Source organism: Ovis canadensis, chromosome 3 (genome assembly GCF_042477335.2).
Source record: "Ovis canadensis isolate MfBH-ARS-UI-01 breed Bighorn chromosome 3, ARS-UI_OviCan_v2, whole genome shotgun sequence".
Classification (NCBI taxonomy): domain Eukaryota; kingdom Metazoa; phylum Chordata; class Mammalia; order Artiodactyla; family Bovidae; genus Ovis; species Ovis canadensis.
The window spans coordinates 225222805-225238177 of NC_091247.1; the positions used below are offsets into that span (position 1 = coordinate 225222805).

General features: G+C 57.2%; 1 protein-coding gene and 1 long non-coding RNA gene across 3 annotated transcripts in view; one reads left to right on the forward strand and one right to left on the reverse strand.

Annotated features, from left to right (window-relative positions):
* Positions 1–1769, forward strand: LOC138437930 (uncharacterized). The gene is made up of 3 exons (XR_011256209.1): positions 1–146; positions 1103–1310; positions 1465–1769. It is a non-coding gene; the product is annotated as an uncharacterized lncRNA (long non-coding RNA).
* The window catches only part of CYB5R3 (cytochrome b5 reductase 3), a 25388-nt gene continuing 11687 nt past the window's right edge, over positions 1673–15373 (reverse strand). For both annotated transcript variants that reach the window (XM_069586056.1, XM_069586055.1), the window contains exons 3-9: positions 13370–13442; positions 12893–12999; positions 10643–10772; positions 10110–10193; positions 9822–9907; positions 6387–6486; positions 1673–2790 (exon numbers count right to left, since the gene is read on the reverse strand). In XM_069586056.1, the coding sequence (XP_069442157.1) occupies positions 2618–2790; positions 6387–6486; positions 9822–9907; positions 10110–10193; positions 10643–10772; positions 12893–12999; positions 13370–13442 (753 nt within the window). In that variant the 3' untranslated portion in view covers positions 1673–2617. The remainder of the gene's footprint in view (positions 2791–6386; positions 6487–9821; positions 9908–10109; positions 10194–10642; positions 10773–12892; positions 13000–13369; positions 13443–15373) is intronic.

A 15373-nucleotide genomic window follows, 5' to 3' on the forward strand; every position in this document is an offset into this window, starting at 1 on the left:
ACGCCGGAGACGTCCCGGGGCTGGAGGTGCGGGTTATGATTCTCTGGGTCGGGGTTTCGCTCCGTTTCTTGCACGAACACACAGGACTTTTTGCCCGGTGAGGACACACATGGATTGCCAGCAGTGCAGCTGCGCTGTAGCCAAAGGTACTGACTCCTGCTTTCCTTGGAGACTAAGCAAGGATTGTGCTCGGGCCTGGGAGAACCGCACCGGGGAGGCAAAGCCCGGGAGGCGAGACTGCGCCGGGCGGATCCCTTGTGCCTGGGCTCAGACCGGTGCTTCCTCCGGGTCCTGCGCCCAGCACTGACATGCTGAAATGTGCATCACTTTATACATTCCCTTTTTTTTTTTTTAATGGCCCAACGGCATGTGAGATACTCTTTTCCCGACCAGAGATGAAATTCTTTACCCGCTGCAGTGATAGCACTGTCTTAACCTACTGGATCGCCCCTTTTACTTTTTTTTTTTTGCTTTTATAATATGGTTGGAGCTTTGCGTTGACTTCTAAAAAATTCTGTATGGGTAGGTGATATCTATCACCTGTGAATTCACTTCAGGAGAGTAAAGGGGCTGTTAAAGTGGAAGTTGCTCAGTCTGGCTGGACTCTGCAACCCTACTGACTGTAGCCCACCAGTCTCCTCTGTCCATGGCACTATTCTTGCCTGGATGGATTCTCCAGGCAAGAATAGTGGAGTGAGTTGCCATGCCCTTCTCCAGGGGATCTTCCTGACCCAGGGATCAAACCCAGGTCTCCTGCATTGCAGGCAGATTCTTTATCTGGACCCTGAATGAAGGAACTCCCTTCTCTACCTGTAGCCTCCACAGGACAAGGTGACACCTGCCTCACCTTGGGCCACCCCGCCTCACCACCCTGAAAACCACTCACTGCCCTCAGCCTCAGTCTCTCTGCGGGAGAGGGGGGCTACTAACTTTTTCCTACTTCTTTCAGGGTGTCCAGAGGAGAGCGTACAATGGAAAAGACGGGTCACATGGGGTTGTCTGAAGTTAGGACTGGGCACACTTTCTGACACAACGGAGATGATCTGTGCAAGACTGAGTGTGAGGGATGCTTGACTCCCAGGGTCCACACTCTGTTTTCCAGGAATCTATCCTAAAAGAAACCACTAGAGAGGAGGCTGAAGATAGCCATTGTGACTTACGACAGCCAAACTGTCCAACAGCAGGGATCTGCTACATAAAAAGCCATGATCTATCAGGCTTATGGCGAGTTTCTGACCACACAGAGAAAGCATACCTGCCATCAGGGTGAGCAGTGGCCACACAGTGGACCGTGTGGTTCCATCTCAGTTGTAAGTGTTTGCCTCTGGATGTCCACAATTTTCCTGGGTATAGTTTTTATTTTTCCTGCATATATATTTTTTTCCTGTGACTTATTTCTTTTCCTGTGTATATTTTTCTGTACTCTCCACAAATTTTCTTTTTTTTTTTTTGGCCGTGATGCAGAACCTGTGGGATCTTAGTTCCTTGACCAGGAATAGAACCCGTGCCCCCTGCAGTGGAAGCATGGAGTGGAAGAACAGCCAAGGAGTTCCCCAAAGTTCCACTAAAAACACAAACCAACCTCAGAAATAAATGCCAGGTCTTACACAGCCCCTTCCCCTCTCCTGCCCCAACAACGTAGGTCACAGAGCCTCCAGGAGTTCCAAAAGGGTTTAAACTAGCAAAGTTTTACTTCAATGTTATGTTTGCTCATAAATGACTCTGAAAAAGCCGATATGCAAGAGGCTAACACGCTGTGTCTAAGGCAACGTCGAGGCCACTGTGAATGTCCTTCAGACAAGGGGCTCTGCTCGAAATCTCCCTGACCTGGGGCAGGGGCAGCAAGGGGGCTCTGGGACGGATGAATAAATGCACACCATCTCAGCTCTGCCATCAGGGCTGGCTGCCTGGGACGCTAAGGCAGTCGATGGGAGGTGGACTGCTTGGAACTTCCAAAGCTGCCCAAATGTTTGGGTGTTTTTGCTGAGGCTTTGGGAGGGCCCACGTGCCAGCTGGAAGGGCCCTTGGCCAGCCCCCTCCTCCCACACCAGCCCCAGGGACAAGCCCACCTCCCTGCTGACTGGACCTGCTGGGCCCTGGGTGGTTTGGCCAACCTCTCACCCCAGCAGCCCCTGCCACGGGGACTTATTGGTGTCAGCTACCACGTAGTGTCAGCTGTGGAAGCCTGGCAGTGGCCCTGAAGCAGGCGAGGGTCTGCAGCCTGGGTGAGGGCCTGCGGCCTGCAGCTAAGGGTTGCCTGTACATTTCTGCTTATTTCCAGGGTGTGGGATGCTCTGGGGAGGTTGGGGAGCGTGGTGCTCGCAGCCTCCACCCAGTAGTGTGTATGTTGGGATGGGCAGAGAGGGAAGGAACATCTCCGGCGAGGCCTAGACAGGAATCTGTCTTAAAGGTGGCCAACGGTGGCCCACCTGTAACAGACACCTGCTCCCAAAGGGGCCCCTCAGGGGCCAGCCCAGCGGGGTGACCTCCCAGGCACGGGCAGGCCAGGCTGAACCCGGCCGCAGCTGGAGACGTGGGGCGGGTGATGTTAATGAACAGTGGCAGGAGGGGTGGGTGCGGCCAGGGCACAGTGAGAGCGGGCAGCAGGGCCCGTCCATCAGAAGGCAAAGCAGCGCTCCTTCGGGTGGCCCACGCGGTCCAGGTTGGGCAGGCAGGCATACTGGATCATGGGTGGGGGTCCGCACATCAGCACCAGCGGTTCCTCCTCTGGGGGCGGCAGGTGGTCCCGGATCATCTCCTCGTTCACAAAGCCCTGGCTGTAGTCCCAGGCTGCAGGGCGGGAGACCAGGTGAGCCTGAGGGTGCCCGTGTGACCGACCACCAACTGCCCACCACCCCCTCCTCCGTGATAAAGCTGCTGTGCCTGGTAATGGCAATCCACTCCAGCACTCTTGCCTGGAAAATCCCATGGACAGAGGAGCCTGATAGGCCACAGTCCACGGGGTTGCAAAGAGTCAGACACGACTGAGTGACTTCACTTTTTTTTTCAACAAGGAAGAATGGAGCAGACCTCGGCCCTGATCCCCTGCCCCCATGCCTGGCTCACCTGGATCACAAATGCAAGCCTGTCAAGGTTCCCTAACCACACTTTATAGTTTGCAAAGCCTTTCACTTCTACTGGCCTCTTGTGTGACCCTGGTGGATGGACAGGGCGGGGCTTACTGATCCCATTTTACAGATGTGGAAACTGAGGCCCAGAGGACCCAGGATTGTCTCAGGTCATACAGTGAGGCATGGACAGGGCTGGGACATTAACCCCAGGTCCCAGAGATCCCCCAGCCAGTGCTCAGTGCCAGCCTGGTCAGGGTGATGCTGCCTACCCCCCACTCCTCTTCTTGCTACCTACCAGCCCCATGCCTACTGTCTGACTCTTCCCTCCATGGAGTGTTGGCCCACGAGGAGCCATCTCTAGTCCACAGCTGTAGCCCCAGTGCCTAGACAGCCGAGCACAGAGTAGTTGCTCAATAAATAATGAACAAAGGAATGTGTCCCAAATAAGCATTAGATGCTTTTGAATTGTGGTGTTGGAGGAAACTCTTGAGAGTCCCTTGGACTGCAAGCAGATCCAACCAGTCCATCCTAAAGGAAATCAGTCCTGGAAGGACTGATGCTAAAGCTGCAACTCCAATACTTTGGCCACCTGATGCGAAGAACTGACTCACTGGAAAAGACCCTGATACTGGCAAAGATTGAAGGCGGGAGGAGAAGGGGACGACAAAGGATGAGATGGTTGGATGGCATCACTGACTCAATGGACATGAGTTTGAGTAAACTCCGGGAGTTGGTGATGGACAGGGAGCCCTGGCATGCTGCAGTCCATGGGGTCACAAAGAGTTGGACACGACTGAGCAACTGAACTGAACTGAAATGAGCCAGAAAGCAGTGAGGCCAGGACACAGGCTGAAGTTCCAGATGCAGGATCCTCAAAACAGCAGCCTCCTTGAAGTCCTGCTTGCCTCCCTGTCTCGCACGCGCATATGCGCGGTTGTATCTCCGGGTTTCGCCTGAGATCCAGAGCTGCCTTTTATTCCTCCCAGTGACTGCCAGTGCCCATGGTGAGAACCTGGCGCCCTGGGGCTGGCAGGACTCTAGTCCCACATGGACCCTCAGGACTGACCCACCGACGGGGGCTGCTCAGGGACGGGGACCAGCCAGTCCTGGTGCACGGCTCCCTGCCCCCATCATCTGTACTGCCCAACAACGTGACTCCCCTTTGCAGATGCGTGAGGAGCAACCCAGTCTGAAGCTCACCTTGCTCTGCAGTTCTTCAATGGTCAGTCGGGACAAACACTGCTTGGGGACTGAGGGCACATGCTAGCCCCTCAAATGACCCCTGTGCTGAGCAGCTCAGCAGGATCTCAACCCCAGAGGGACAAACAAAGGGACTTGCCGGATGCCCGCCACCTGCTGCCCGCTCCCTCCCCTCCGAAAAGCCACCCTCAGCCACCTCCTGATCCCACGGTGGGCGCCTGACCCCAGGCCAGCCTCTGAGCCCCGGCCAGTGAGTGGGGGCCTACCCAGGCCAGCCCTCTGGCTTGGCTCTGGCGAAACAGCAGCCGAGGGCCACGCGAGCAGCAGAGCATCACTGCGTCTATCAGATGAGCAGGGCTCCACCAGGCCCGCCTGAGGCTGGGGGAGGACCCTGCACCCTGAGTCCCTCTGGCTCCAAACACCCAATCATCTGGTTTCTCTGTCCTTCACGATCTGGAAGAACCTCACTAAAGCTTTTGACACCAATAGAAACGCAGCTGTGGAAGTCCAAGGTCACGTGGAGGTCACCAAGGGACCTTGTCTAAACGGACACTGCTCCGCGTCACACCCTGTACACTCCACGGGGGCGGGGGGGGGGGAGGCGACGAGGGACGGGGGGTGTCCCCTGAGGGAGGCAGGTAAGTCGGTCTCAGCTGGTCCTGGATGAGGAAGCCTCCACTGTGCTGAGCAATGGGGTGTATTCTCTACCTCACAGGCACTGTGCTTAGTGACTGACCACACCTCCCCTTTCACACTGGCTGCTGGGAAGCTCCGAGTGATATGCATGGTCAGTCCTGGTGAGGCCGCACCACAGCCCGTGCTCCTGTACAAACCTCTCTAGATTCCATTTTATGGGCCTGCCCTTGTTTTCCTTTCACTCTGACTCACTCCATAAGTCTCTGTAAGCTGCCTAAAATCCCTCTGGAATGGGGCGGCACATAGACAGGTAGATAACATTTTATTAACAGATCTCAAAGTATTTTGTAAAAAACTCCATGGGATTAAACCCTATCTGCTAGTATATGAAATGCACAGGTGTATAAGATACATCTCAGTTTTACAAGTATTTTTTTTTAGGCAAGTATTTCTCTGCGTGCATACTGAAGGAGACTGTGGGGGAAACGTGGTTAGCGGGCCCCTCCCCCGACTCCTCTAGCTCCACAGTCGCCGCGCTGGCCTGGTACCATGTTCTTTTTCAGCATCAACCTTTTCCAGTTTATTCCTCATGGTACAGCAGTCCTCCAACTACTCTCGAATCGTGGTCAGGGTAATAATAAACATAAGTGTAAAATACCAGAAAACTACCCAGCTGTCTCTCTTCTTGGGCCATACTACTTGGCTCCTCTTAAAACTCTTCCTGGGAGGCGGCACTTTGGTCTCGGCGTTGCCAGGTGCCACCACCAGAGGGCGGTGTCCACGAACAGTGCATGCATGCTATGCGTGCTAAGTCGCTTCAGTCGTGTCTTTTTCAGTTGACTCTTTGCGACCCCATGGACTGTAGCCCACAAGGCTCCTCTGTCCATGAGACTCTCCAGGTAAGAACACTGCAGTGGGCTGCCATGCCCTCCTCCAACTAACAGTGTGGCCAGGCCTTTTGCTGGCAGGAGACTGGAGCAAGGTCTAGCTCCCAGAGGACAACCTTGTTTCGAGTTTTGGGGCAGCTTTCACTCCCTGCCTCCTGTGTGTCCTTGGCAAACAGCCCAAACACCTGGACAGGCAGAGTGAAGGTAACTGTACATCAGTGCAGCCCATTCCATCAGCAGGGCTGATGACGGCACTGAGGAAATGATCCCCCTTCGCCCCCAGCACTGGCCTCAGCTCGGGGGGAGAACGGCGGCCTTCTATGTCCAGCAGTGCAGGCAGGGGGAGGCCTAGGGCTCCCTAAGAGGCGGACACGAGCTCAAGTCCTGGCTCTGGGGCTTTCTCGCTGTGCGCTGTGGGGCACTCACCTCCCCTCTGACCCCTCTCTCCTCACTGCCCTCCCGTCACAGGACCGCCGTGAGCTGGACCAAGGGAGGCCACGCAGACAGAAGGCTCCTCCTGGCAGAGGGCTTGCAGCACAGGTGGGCATGGGCCAGCACCCCCACCGCAGCCTACCCGCCCGGGCACGCTCACCTTCAGGGGCTTTGTCCACCGTGTACCAGAGCTTGAAGCGTGCAGAGTGCTCGTTCCTCAGTTCCTCCAGCTCGGGCCGCAGCAGGATGTCCTTCTCGGTCTGGGGGGCGGACAGGGCCCAGTGGTCAGGAGGGACAGCGGCAGGGACTGCCCTTGGAGACCCTCTTCATCCCGCCCACCCGTGGGCCACACGCTTGGCAAAGTTTCCAGGCAAAGTCCAAGTCTTTCTATGTTCTGGCATCTCAGGCTATATCAACAGGTCCATAATTTAAGGAATATAGATGCGACTCCCCAAATCACACAACCCGCAACCTTTCCCACATCGATCCCTCTGCTTGGCCTGCAGCTCCCCACCTTCACCCCCACTGATTTCACTCAGCCAGCCCCACGTGGCCCTGTAGAGTTCAGCTTGTTTCACCTCCTCTAGGAAGCCTTCCTAGACCCCCAGGGAGTGTGAGCAATCTACTCCAGAAACATTCCCTCTTTCCATTTCTAAGCATACTTTGCCTGGAATGTTTGCAGGTCACTCACAGATCTGGCTCCTCCGGTCAGTGAGGGGTACAACTGACTCACAGGACTGTTGTGAAACCAGGGCCAAAGAGCGCCGTCAGCCAGCAAAGGTCACCCACTCACTGACCTCTCCTGAGCTCCCCGCTGGGACAGGCAGGTAGCGAGAGAGGCAAGGAAACTGTTCTGAACATCCTCCTTTGTGAACAACACCTCTCTGACCACCCTAAGTGCCCTGTCAATTCCTTAGGATCAACCTGAGGAAGTGGAGTCCAGGGCAGAAAATTCCACATAGTTAGGGCCTCTAATACAAGCCGCTGCTTTATTCCCCACGCAGGTTACAACCAACACACAGGCCTGCAGGGAGTCCTCTATACCTCCACCAGGACTGGGTAATGATCATTTAAGCTTTGCCAGTCAGACTGATGGAAAATAAAGCTTGTGTTTTATCTTTTATTATTAGTAAGCTTGTCACTGGTCTGTTCATATTTTCTTATTAGTTTGTAAAAACTCTTTTTATATGAAGGATATTAATTTTTATTGATACATTATGTGTCTCATCCTCAGTTATCTTTCTACCTTATGTATCACTTCAGTTCAGTCGCTCAGTTGTGTCCAACTCTTTGTGACCTTTTTCCCCAGAGGAGCTTTTCATTTTTAAGCAGATGGCTCCATCAGTCTTCTCTTTGACGGGCTCTCCTCCAGTGTCTTGCTTAGCCTGACCATCTTTGTTCATTCATTCAGTAATACTTCTTGTATTTAAAAATGCTTGCCCTCTACTTTTAAAGCTTCACTTTTTCGCACATATATCCTTAACCTACACTTCATTGTTCTATAAGGTAAGGTAGGGATCTACTTCATTTTTCCCAAGTGTACAGCAACTAACCCAACACTCCTTTTCGTCTCCTCAGGTTTGACATGTCACCTGCATCAGATACAGAGTCTCATTTACACTCAGGTCTGTTTCTAGGTCAGGGCTGTTCAACCAAGCCTTCTACAATGATGGGAATGTTCTAGATCTGTGTTGTCCAACAAGGAGACTATGGAACAACAAAATGTGCCTAGTGAGACTGGGAAAGGGTGTTTATTTATTTAATCTTAACTAACCTCAGCGTAAATAGCCACATATTCTGGCATGTTCCAGCACAGTCCAGACTTCCTGCTGTATTACCCGGAATCACAGCCAGTCCAGTAAACCCAGGTCTCCCGTGTGGCTGCAGAGCTGCGCTCTCTTTATCACTGACACTTCTTGGTGCTCTTCCTCGCCACCCTTCTTTTCAAATCTTTCTTGGCTTCCCATGTGTACTTTGTCTTCCAGGCCACAGTGTGTCATTTTGTCACATTATAAAAGGAAAACAATGATCCTACTGGGACTTCTGAATATTACTTTCTGAAGAACCGACGCCTTCAGAACGTCAGTCTCCCTGCCCAAGAGCCAGGCTGCCCTGCTGTTTATTATCTCCCTGACACCCTTCTGAAAGCGGGGCTTCCCTCTTCACCCTGGGTCCCCACTGGCCTCCACCCCGCCACCCGGCGCCTCCAGGAAGAACGCACACATCTGCAATGCTGAGCGCTCCTGTCCCAGGCCGCCTCAGTCCTCACACGGTCCTGAGAGGTGGGCCCCTGTCCCCCTACACTGCAGATGGGGAACTGAAGGGGCTGCAGCCCCCGTCCAAGCCGAGCACACACGTCACTCGGGGGAAGCAGGGAGAGCCAACAACCCGACTGGAGCAAAGCCGCGGTATCCCGTGTGGGGTTCCCTGCGGACCCCCGGGGTCCCTGAGACCCTCTAGCGGGACCCTGAGGTCAGAACGATTTTCACACGATACTTTTTTGCACTTTTTTCACTCTCGCTCCCTCGCCAGCGTGGAGTGGAACTTTCAGAGGCTACGTGACTTGTGACACCACACTGACTAAGTGCAGAAACAATACAGGAGCCACCGCCCCCGCCGACAGGCAAAACGCCGCCGTTTCAGGCGACAGAGGGCCTCCATGGAGACCGCCCAGCACCACCAAGCCGAGTGCAGCCCACCCGCTCACCCCACCAGCCAGCCTGGAGTTTCTGGCTCTTTCCACCCACCCCTGGGCCTGGTCAAGGCCGCGCTGGTTGACCTCAGGGCAGTTTTCTGCAGCTGTGTGGGAGTCCAGGGACCTCAAGCCAACCTTTCCCCTCTGGGCTCAGCGTCCTTGCAGATGGATGGGGCAGAGCCTGGGCCAGACGGACCCAGGGCAGGCTGACCTGAACCGTATCTGAGAGGTGAGGGGGGCCGGGTGCACGCCCCCCCACGCACGCAGGGGGCGTCCCATATGAGCCTCCCCACAAAGGGGCCTCACTACAAAATCCACATATTAAGTCATGAAACGCTGAGCCTGGAGAGATCCTCATGATGACCTGGCTTTGTCAGCTCATTCCTCAGGGAGACAGGGAAGCCCAGAGAGGGAGAATGACTTGTCCAAGGCCACACAGCAGGCCAGGGCAGGCAGGCAAGTAGCAGGCATGGGGAGGAGGACATGTGCTTGGGAGCCAGAGAGCCCAGGTCCAAACCTGACCCCAACACCCCCGGCTCGGGGACCTCGGGTGGGTGCATCCTCTGCACCTCATTTGTGCAGATGCACCTCAGGCTCTTCCGCATCCCTGGTGGGTCCCAAATTCCACGTGTGGTAGAGGGAGCGCTGAGGTGCCGAGGAAGTGGCCAGGAGAGCCAGTCTCGGTGTGGGGGTGCTCCAGGGGCCCCAACCAAGCAGCCCTGCTTGGGTCAGACGCTCTAGCTCTGCCCAACCTCACCAGCTGCTGCAAGGCTGCTGTGCACAAAACTCAACACACCTTCCAGCCACTGTGAGCATCCCCACAGCGCCTTGCAGATCCCTGAGCAGTGCCTGCCCGGCACCCCAACCTCGGGTCTGCAGACCTCAGGACCGCCCACTGACCTGGTTGGCAAAGAGCAGGTGGCACACGGTGTGGTCATCAGGGTCCTTCATGATGGCGCGGATCACCTGTAGCATTGGCGTGATGCCTGCAAAACAAGCCACCCCCACACGCTGTGTGAGCGCCTGCTGCATACACACAGCGCCAGGCAGATGCCCAGGGAGCTGCCAGGACAACCGTGACCTCAGACAGCTCCCGGGCACTCATAACCTGTGTGGCGTCCCATACCCTGCCCCCAACTTGACACCTCCGCCCTCCAGGGACTCGGGCAGGGATCCAGGTCCACATACCCGTTCCTCCTGCGATCATGCCCACAGATTTCACCGTCTTGATGACAGGGTTGGACTTCTTGTCTGGACGGATGGCAAACTTTCCTGGGGAGAGCAGACGGGGTGAGGTCCAGCTCTCAAACAGACCATGCTTGGGGGTCAGACGGGCTGGAAACCCTGCCCCATCTCAAGAGTTTGGGTGTGGCAACCACCATACCCGCCCAGCCAGTCAGGTGAGGAGGATGGGAAGAGGGGACTAGGGCCAGCTCAAATGCCAAGAGCAGCAGGAGGCTGGAGGAGCAGGGGTCCCAGCTCAACCCTCCCCTGGTTTGTTTAGAGCCTAACAGAGCTAGTCTGTGGGCAGGATGTGCCCCCCAAGGCTGGTCTGCAACCCCTGCACTGACCACCTTGACCCCTAACAGCTGGGGAAATGAGGCCCCAGAGAGGAGGTGGCCTGCCCTACAGGAGTCACCCTTCCAGGCAGCAGCAGGGGCAGGGCCTGCACCAACATCCACCGCACCAGCCGGGTCCTTGGGGAGTCCAACCCGGATCACCTTTGCCCTGGTAGACCAGCAGCCCGTTGGGGCCCCGGAACTCAATGGTGTCGCCAATCTTCATGCTTTCCAGGTACTGGGACATCTTCCCTCCAGCGGGAAACTTGGGATGGGTGTCTTTGAAGTAAACCTGCAAGACACGTGCACCGTCCTCAGCCCCCGTTCCCAGGCCGCCAGGGTGAGCTCCGGGGTCTCCCGGGGCTACGTGTGGCCTGCTCACTCGGTGCACCTCCCACCCATCAGAACTTACCTGTCTGTGCCCTGTCCCCCCCGGGGGCCTGCCTTCCCCGTAATGTCCCCTTGGAGGGCAAAGCACCAGCCTGGTGTCCACGGCAGCTGACCCAAGGGCCTGAAGTGTAACATTCTGCCAAGACCCGTGTCTGTGGCCCCTCCCAGCAAGAGATTCCCACGGCTGTCAGCCCAGTGCGGGCCCTGCTGGTGGCTGTTCAGTTCTTTCTGCTTTGCACTGCCGTGAAAACGTCACTCTTGGAACAACTCCCTTCTCTGTGCCCTTTGGGATTTCAGCTTTGGGAAAAAGGGATGCAGCTACAACCCTCGACAAAGAGATGGGCAGACAGAGGAGGAGCTCCAGGACAGAGGGGCATCTGTGCTGGGCCTTGAAGGGCAAGCAGGAGTGATGGGCAGAGAGGGGGCAGGGGCAGGGCGTGCCAAGGCCAGGGGCCTCACAGGGCTTGGAACCTCTGGGTTGTGGAGGGGAGAACTCGTGGCGGCAGGACAGCCGGCGTGTCTGTGTGTCTGGGGTCAGGGAAGAGAGTGGGCAGAGCCCACTGTGTGCCAGGCCAGTGCTCTGACCTTTAGCCAGGGTGAACCAAGGGGGCCACGAGGTCTCCAAGCCAGGAAGGACCTGGTCCTCATAAGCATTTCATCCTCTACTTGAATCCCCACCCCCAACACCTCCTCTACATCCGGCTGGGGTGAATTCAGCAAGAAGAGATGCATGAACCCTCACCACCTTCCCGTTCCTTCTGGACAAAGCCCCATCCCTGCAGGGCCTCCAAGGCTCTGCCCAGCCCCACTGACCCTCAAGTCCTCAAGCCTCCTCCTGACCCCAGGGCCTTTGCACAGGGAGGGTCCTTTCCCTCCATCTCCACCTGCTCGCCTCCTCGTTGCCTGCTCAGAGGGACGGGGTGGGGGGCACAGCTGTTATCACCCTGCCCCAGCTCCAGGGTCCTCGGAACAAACACTGACCTCTGTGTGCCCACCTGTTCAGTGTCCACTCTCCAGCCAAAGACAGGCTCCCAAGGCCAGGTGGGCTGGGCACCCGGCGTGTGGCCTGAGTGACACTGAGCAAAGAAGGGACCCAGGCCAGAGCCAGGACTGCCAGGCCAGCTCCTTTCCTGCCCTCACAGACCCAGCGCCCAGCCCGGGACCCTGAAACCCCCAGGGCTGAAACTGCGGCCCAGCGGGGGTCTGTTTCTGTCTCCCCATCCTGAGGCCCAGTGAGGGGGCCAGGGGCCTGCACGGCGGCGCTGGGACAGTAAGCCTGGTCCCCGGGGGGTGCTGAGCCAGGGTGGCTGTGGGTGGGGGTTGTGGTTTGGGCCTTGACTGGAGAAGGTGTCTAACACCCCACACCCACCACCAGCTCTGGCAGGTTCCCACTTTTTAGGGGTGTGTAATCAGAGAAAGTGACTCACTGCTGTAAAGCTTGTGTTTCTCATTTTCACAAAAATGTACTGGGTTAGAGGTGTCACTTCTCCTTCTGCTCAGTGTCTTGTTTTTTAAGATCCTTTCTGGGTGGTCTGTGTCTCTCTGGTCTGTTGCTTCTAACGGCTCTATCTTCCCCGTGGTGTGCATCCACCCCGACTGGTGGCGGATCCCAGACAGCCCCTCACCACAGCGCCCACACAAGGACCCATGAGCCCCACACCGCACCGCCAGAGTGCCTGTGGGGTGCTTCTCAAGGGTGAGCAGGCACCCAGCTCCCCGGGCCTCCCCCGTTTGCGAGTGGGAAGGCAGGCCCTGCATGAGCTGGTGGGCCTGCCTGCTTCCTCTCCGGCAGACCATCTGTCCTGGTTTGAAGACACTGAGCCTGAATCCCACCACCCGCCCTCTGCTGAGACCCCCATGCTCGGCTTGCGCTAAGAACCACAGGGTGCCCCTCACTCTGAGGCCAGGCTCAGCGAGCACAGGGCCTTCGGGGGCCAGATTCTGGGGCGTGTGGGGCCCGTGGAGGCCTTGGCTGCAATGTGGTCACCCCTGCCCCACCCAGCTGTGGCCCCAAGGACTCACCTTGATGACCAGGTCCACAAAGCCCTTGTCGTCATCGCTGGAGACGGGCGTGTAGGGCCGAATAACCAGGTTCCCATCGATTCGAGCTGAGAGGTAGATGTGCTGGCCTGCAGGACGGCGGGGGTGAGTCTGGGCCCGGGACCATCCCTGCAGCGTCCCTTGGGTCTTGTCAACCCACTTCCCTGTGCCCCACCATAACCTGGACTGACCTCGGCTCCTGCTGTACCCCTTACCGCCTCCCACCCCAGCGACTCCCATCATATCCCAGCTCTCTGCCTTTGCTCGTGCTGGGGCCACTGCCAGGGACACTAGGGCATTCTGCCCTCTTGTTCTGACACTCATCCTCGAAGGCCTGGGATGGCTGACACCTCCTCCTTGAAGCCCTCCCTGCTCTCACTGAAATGTAAACCCCCCCGCCGCCCCCACCTCCCTTTCCCAGCGCTGGCTCTGTGTGGGCTGGGTCGGGGCTGCACTCACCGACAGGGAGGCCCAGGATGTGCTCAGGCGATGGCAGCGCAAAGCGGAACCGCCGGGTGTCATGGCTGATGACCTGCAAGGAGGCCGAGCTGCTGGACGACACCCAGGGCAGAGGGGCCACCAGACCCAGAGCTGCCACCCTGCCCCAGCACCAGGGTGTCACTGAGAGATGCCACTGACAGGCGGACACACGCCCTGCACACACGTGTGCATGTGAGGGCACAGAGGCCAGCCACACACTGCAAGTGTTCTGTTCTCGTTGGCCCAGAGAAGGGCAGTGACCCACCCAGAGCCACAGAGCAAGGTGGTTGGGCAGGGAGGGAGCTCCGGATCCCAAAGGGAGGCTGCCAAATGGCCCAGAAAATTCCAGGGCTTCCAGGGGCAGGAGGGAAGGAACCACCTCTGCCATAGCTTGAGAAGTGTCCTGTCCTGGGGTGGTGGGAAGAGCCTGGAGGCTGACCACAGAGTCGGGGAGGGCTGAGACAAAGCTCCTGTGAGTCTTGGGGCTGGGACTTGAGAGAGGGGTTCTAGAAGCCACTAAACCAAAAGCCCCCAGTAGGCAGGATGGCATGACTGTGGCAGGGCTACATGGGGCTGGAGGCACGGCAGCCTCACTGCCCGGGAGGTGGACATGGCCATGTACGCCCAGGGCACGGTCAACAGGCAAAGGCCATCTCCCCTCCAGGGTGGGCAGAGGCGGCTCAGGCCCAAGGCTGGGCTGAGGACGGGGCCTGGTCTTAACAGAGGCCAGGGAGGTGAGCGTCCCACAGTGTCAGAGCTAGGACGTGAACCCAGTGCCCAGACCCCGACTAGGCTCCAGAAGGCCCCCGGGGGGGGGGGTCTCCCCTGCACCAGGCGCTGCAGGACGGTGGTTGTGGAGGGGCCATTGGAAAGGCAGGCAGCTAGCTGTCTGCACTTGTGTTCATGCTCACAGGAGGCAAGGTCCAGTAATGGACAGTGCTACCACCCAGGGAGGCTCAAGAGACCTCCAAAGGGCCAGAGCATCACTGGAGTGAGCAAGCTGGGGCAGGAGGCCTGGATCTCAGGAAAGACGGCACCCAGCCCCCACTCAGGATGCAGGGCTTATTGGAGGCCGGCGGGTCTCTCTGCCCCACAGTCCAGCTGCAAACAGAGGCCTAAGGCCTCCTGCAAGTGGATTCCAGGATTATCAACCAGTCCTGGGGTTCGAGGTCAGAAATCCACATGCCAGACATTTTTGGAGGAAGCACAGAAATGAGGCAAAGTCCCTGAAGATTACTGTGTTTGACGACCTCCAGCCCAGGACAGCAAAACTCACGAGGCTGACGTCTGAGAGGGCTTGGCATGCTGCTGCTTCCAAGAAGCCCCTGGTCACGACAAGCTGAGCAGTAGATTCTCAGAGCTCAGGGCGACCCTGCCCATCACCTGGTCCAGGCCCGTTCGGACAGGGGAAGGGCGGGCATCCGGGACCCTTCCCTGAGCCACAGCAAGGAGCGAGAGCAAGTCCACCTGCTGACCCTGCAAAGCCACCAGGAGGCTACAATGGGGGAGGGTAACTGCTAGGACATTGGACACTCGCTGCCCGCTCAATCACAGGGGCCTGCAGGGTCCACTGCGGACATCCCTGTGACAAACACCAGAGAGCTGTCAAACGGGATGACTTGGCTTTGGGTTAGACATGAAAAGGGGTCTGTGCGGTGTGTGAAGGTGAAAGTGGTTAAGTCGCTCAGTCGCGTCTGACTCTGGACTGCAGCCCGCCAGGGTCCTCTGTCCACGGGGATTCTCCAGGCGAGAATACTGGAGTGGATTGCTATTTCCTTCCCGACCCAGGGATTGAACTAGCATCTCCTGCACTGCAGGCAGATTCTTTACTGTCTGAGCCACCAGGGAAGTCCATGTCGTACAGCCAGGTAAAAATGTTAGGTTATTTAAAAAGAGAAACTAAGTATACACACACCTGAACGTCCACACGTCATGTACATAACCAAAGTGACGCCAGGGAAGGCTCACGATGACCCGTGACCG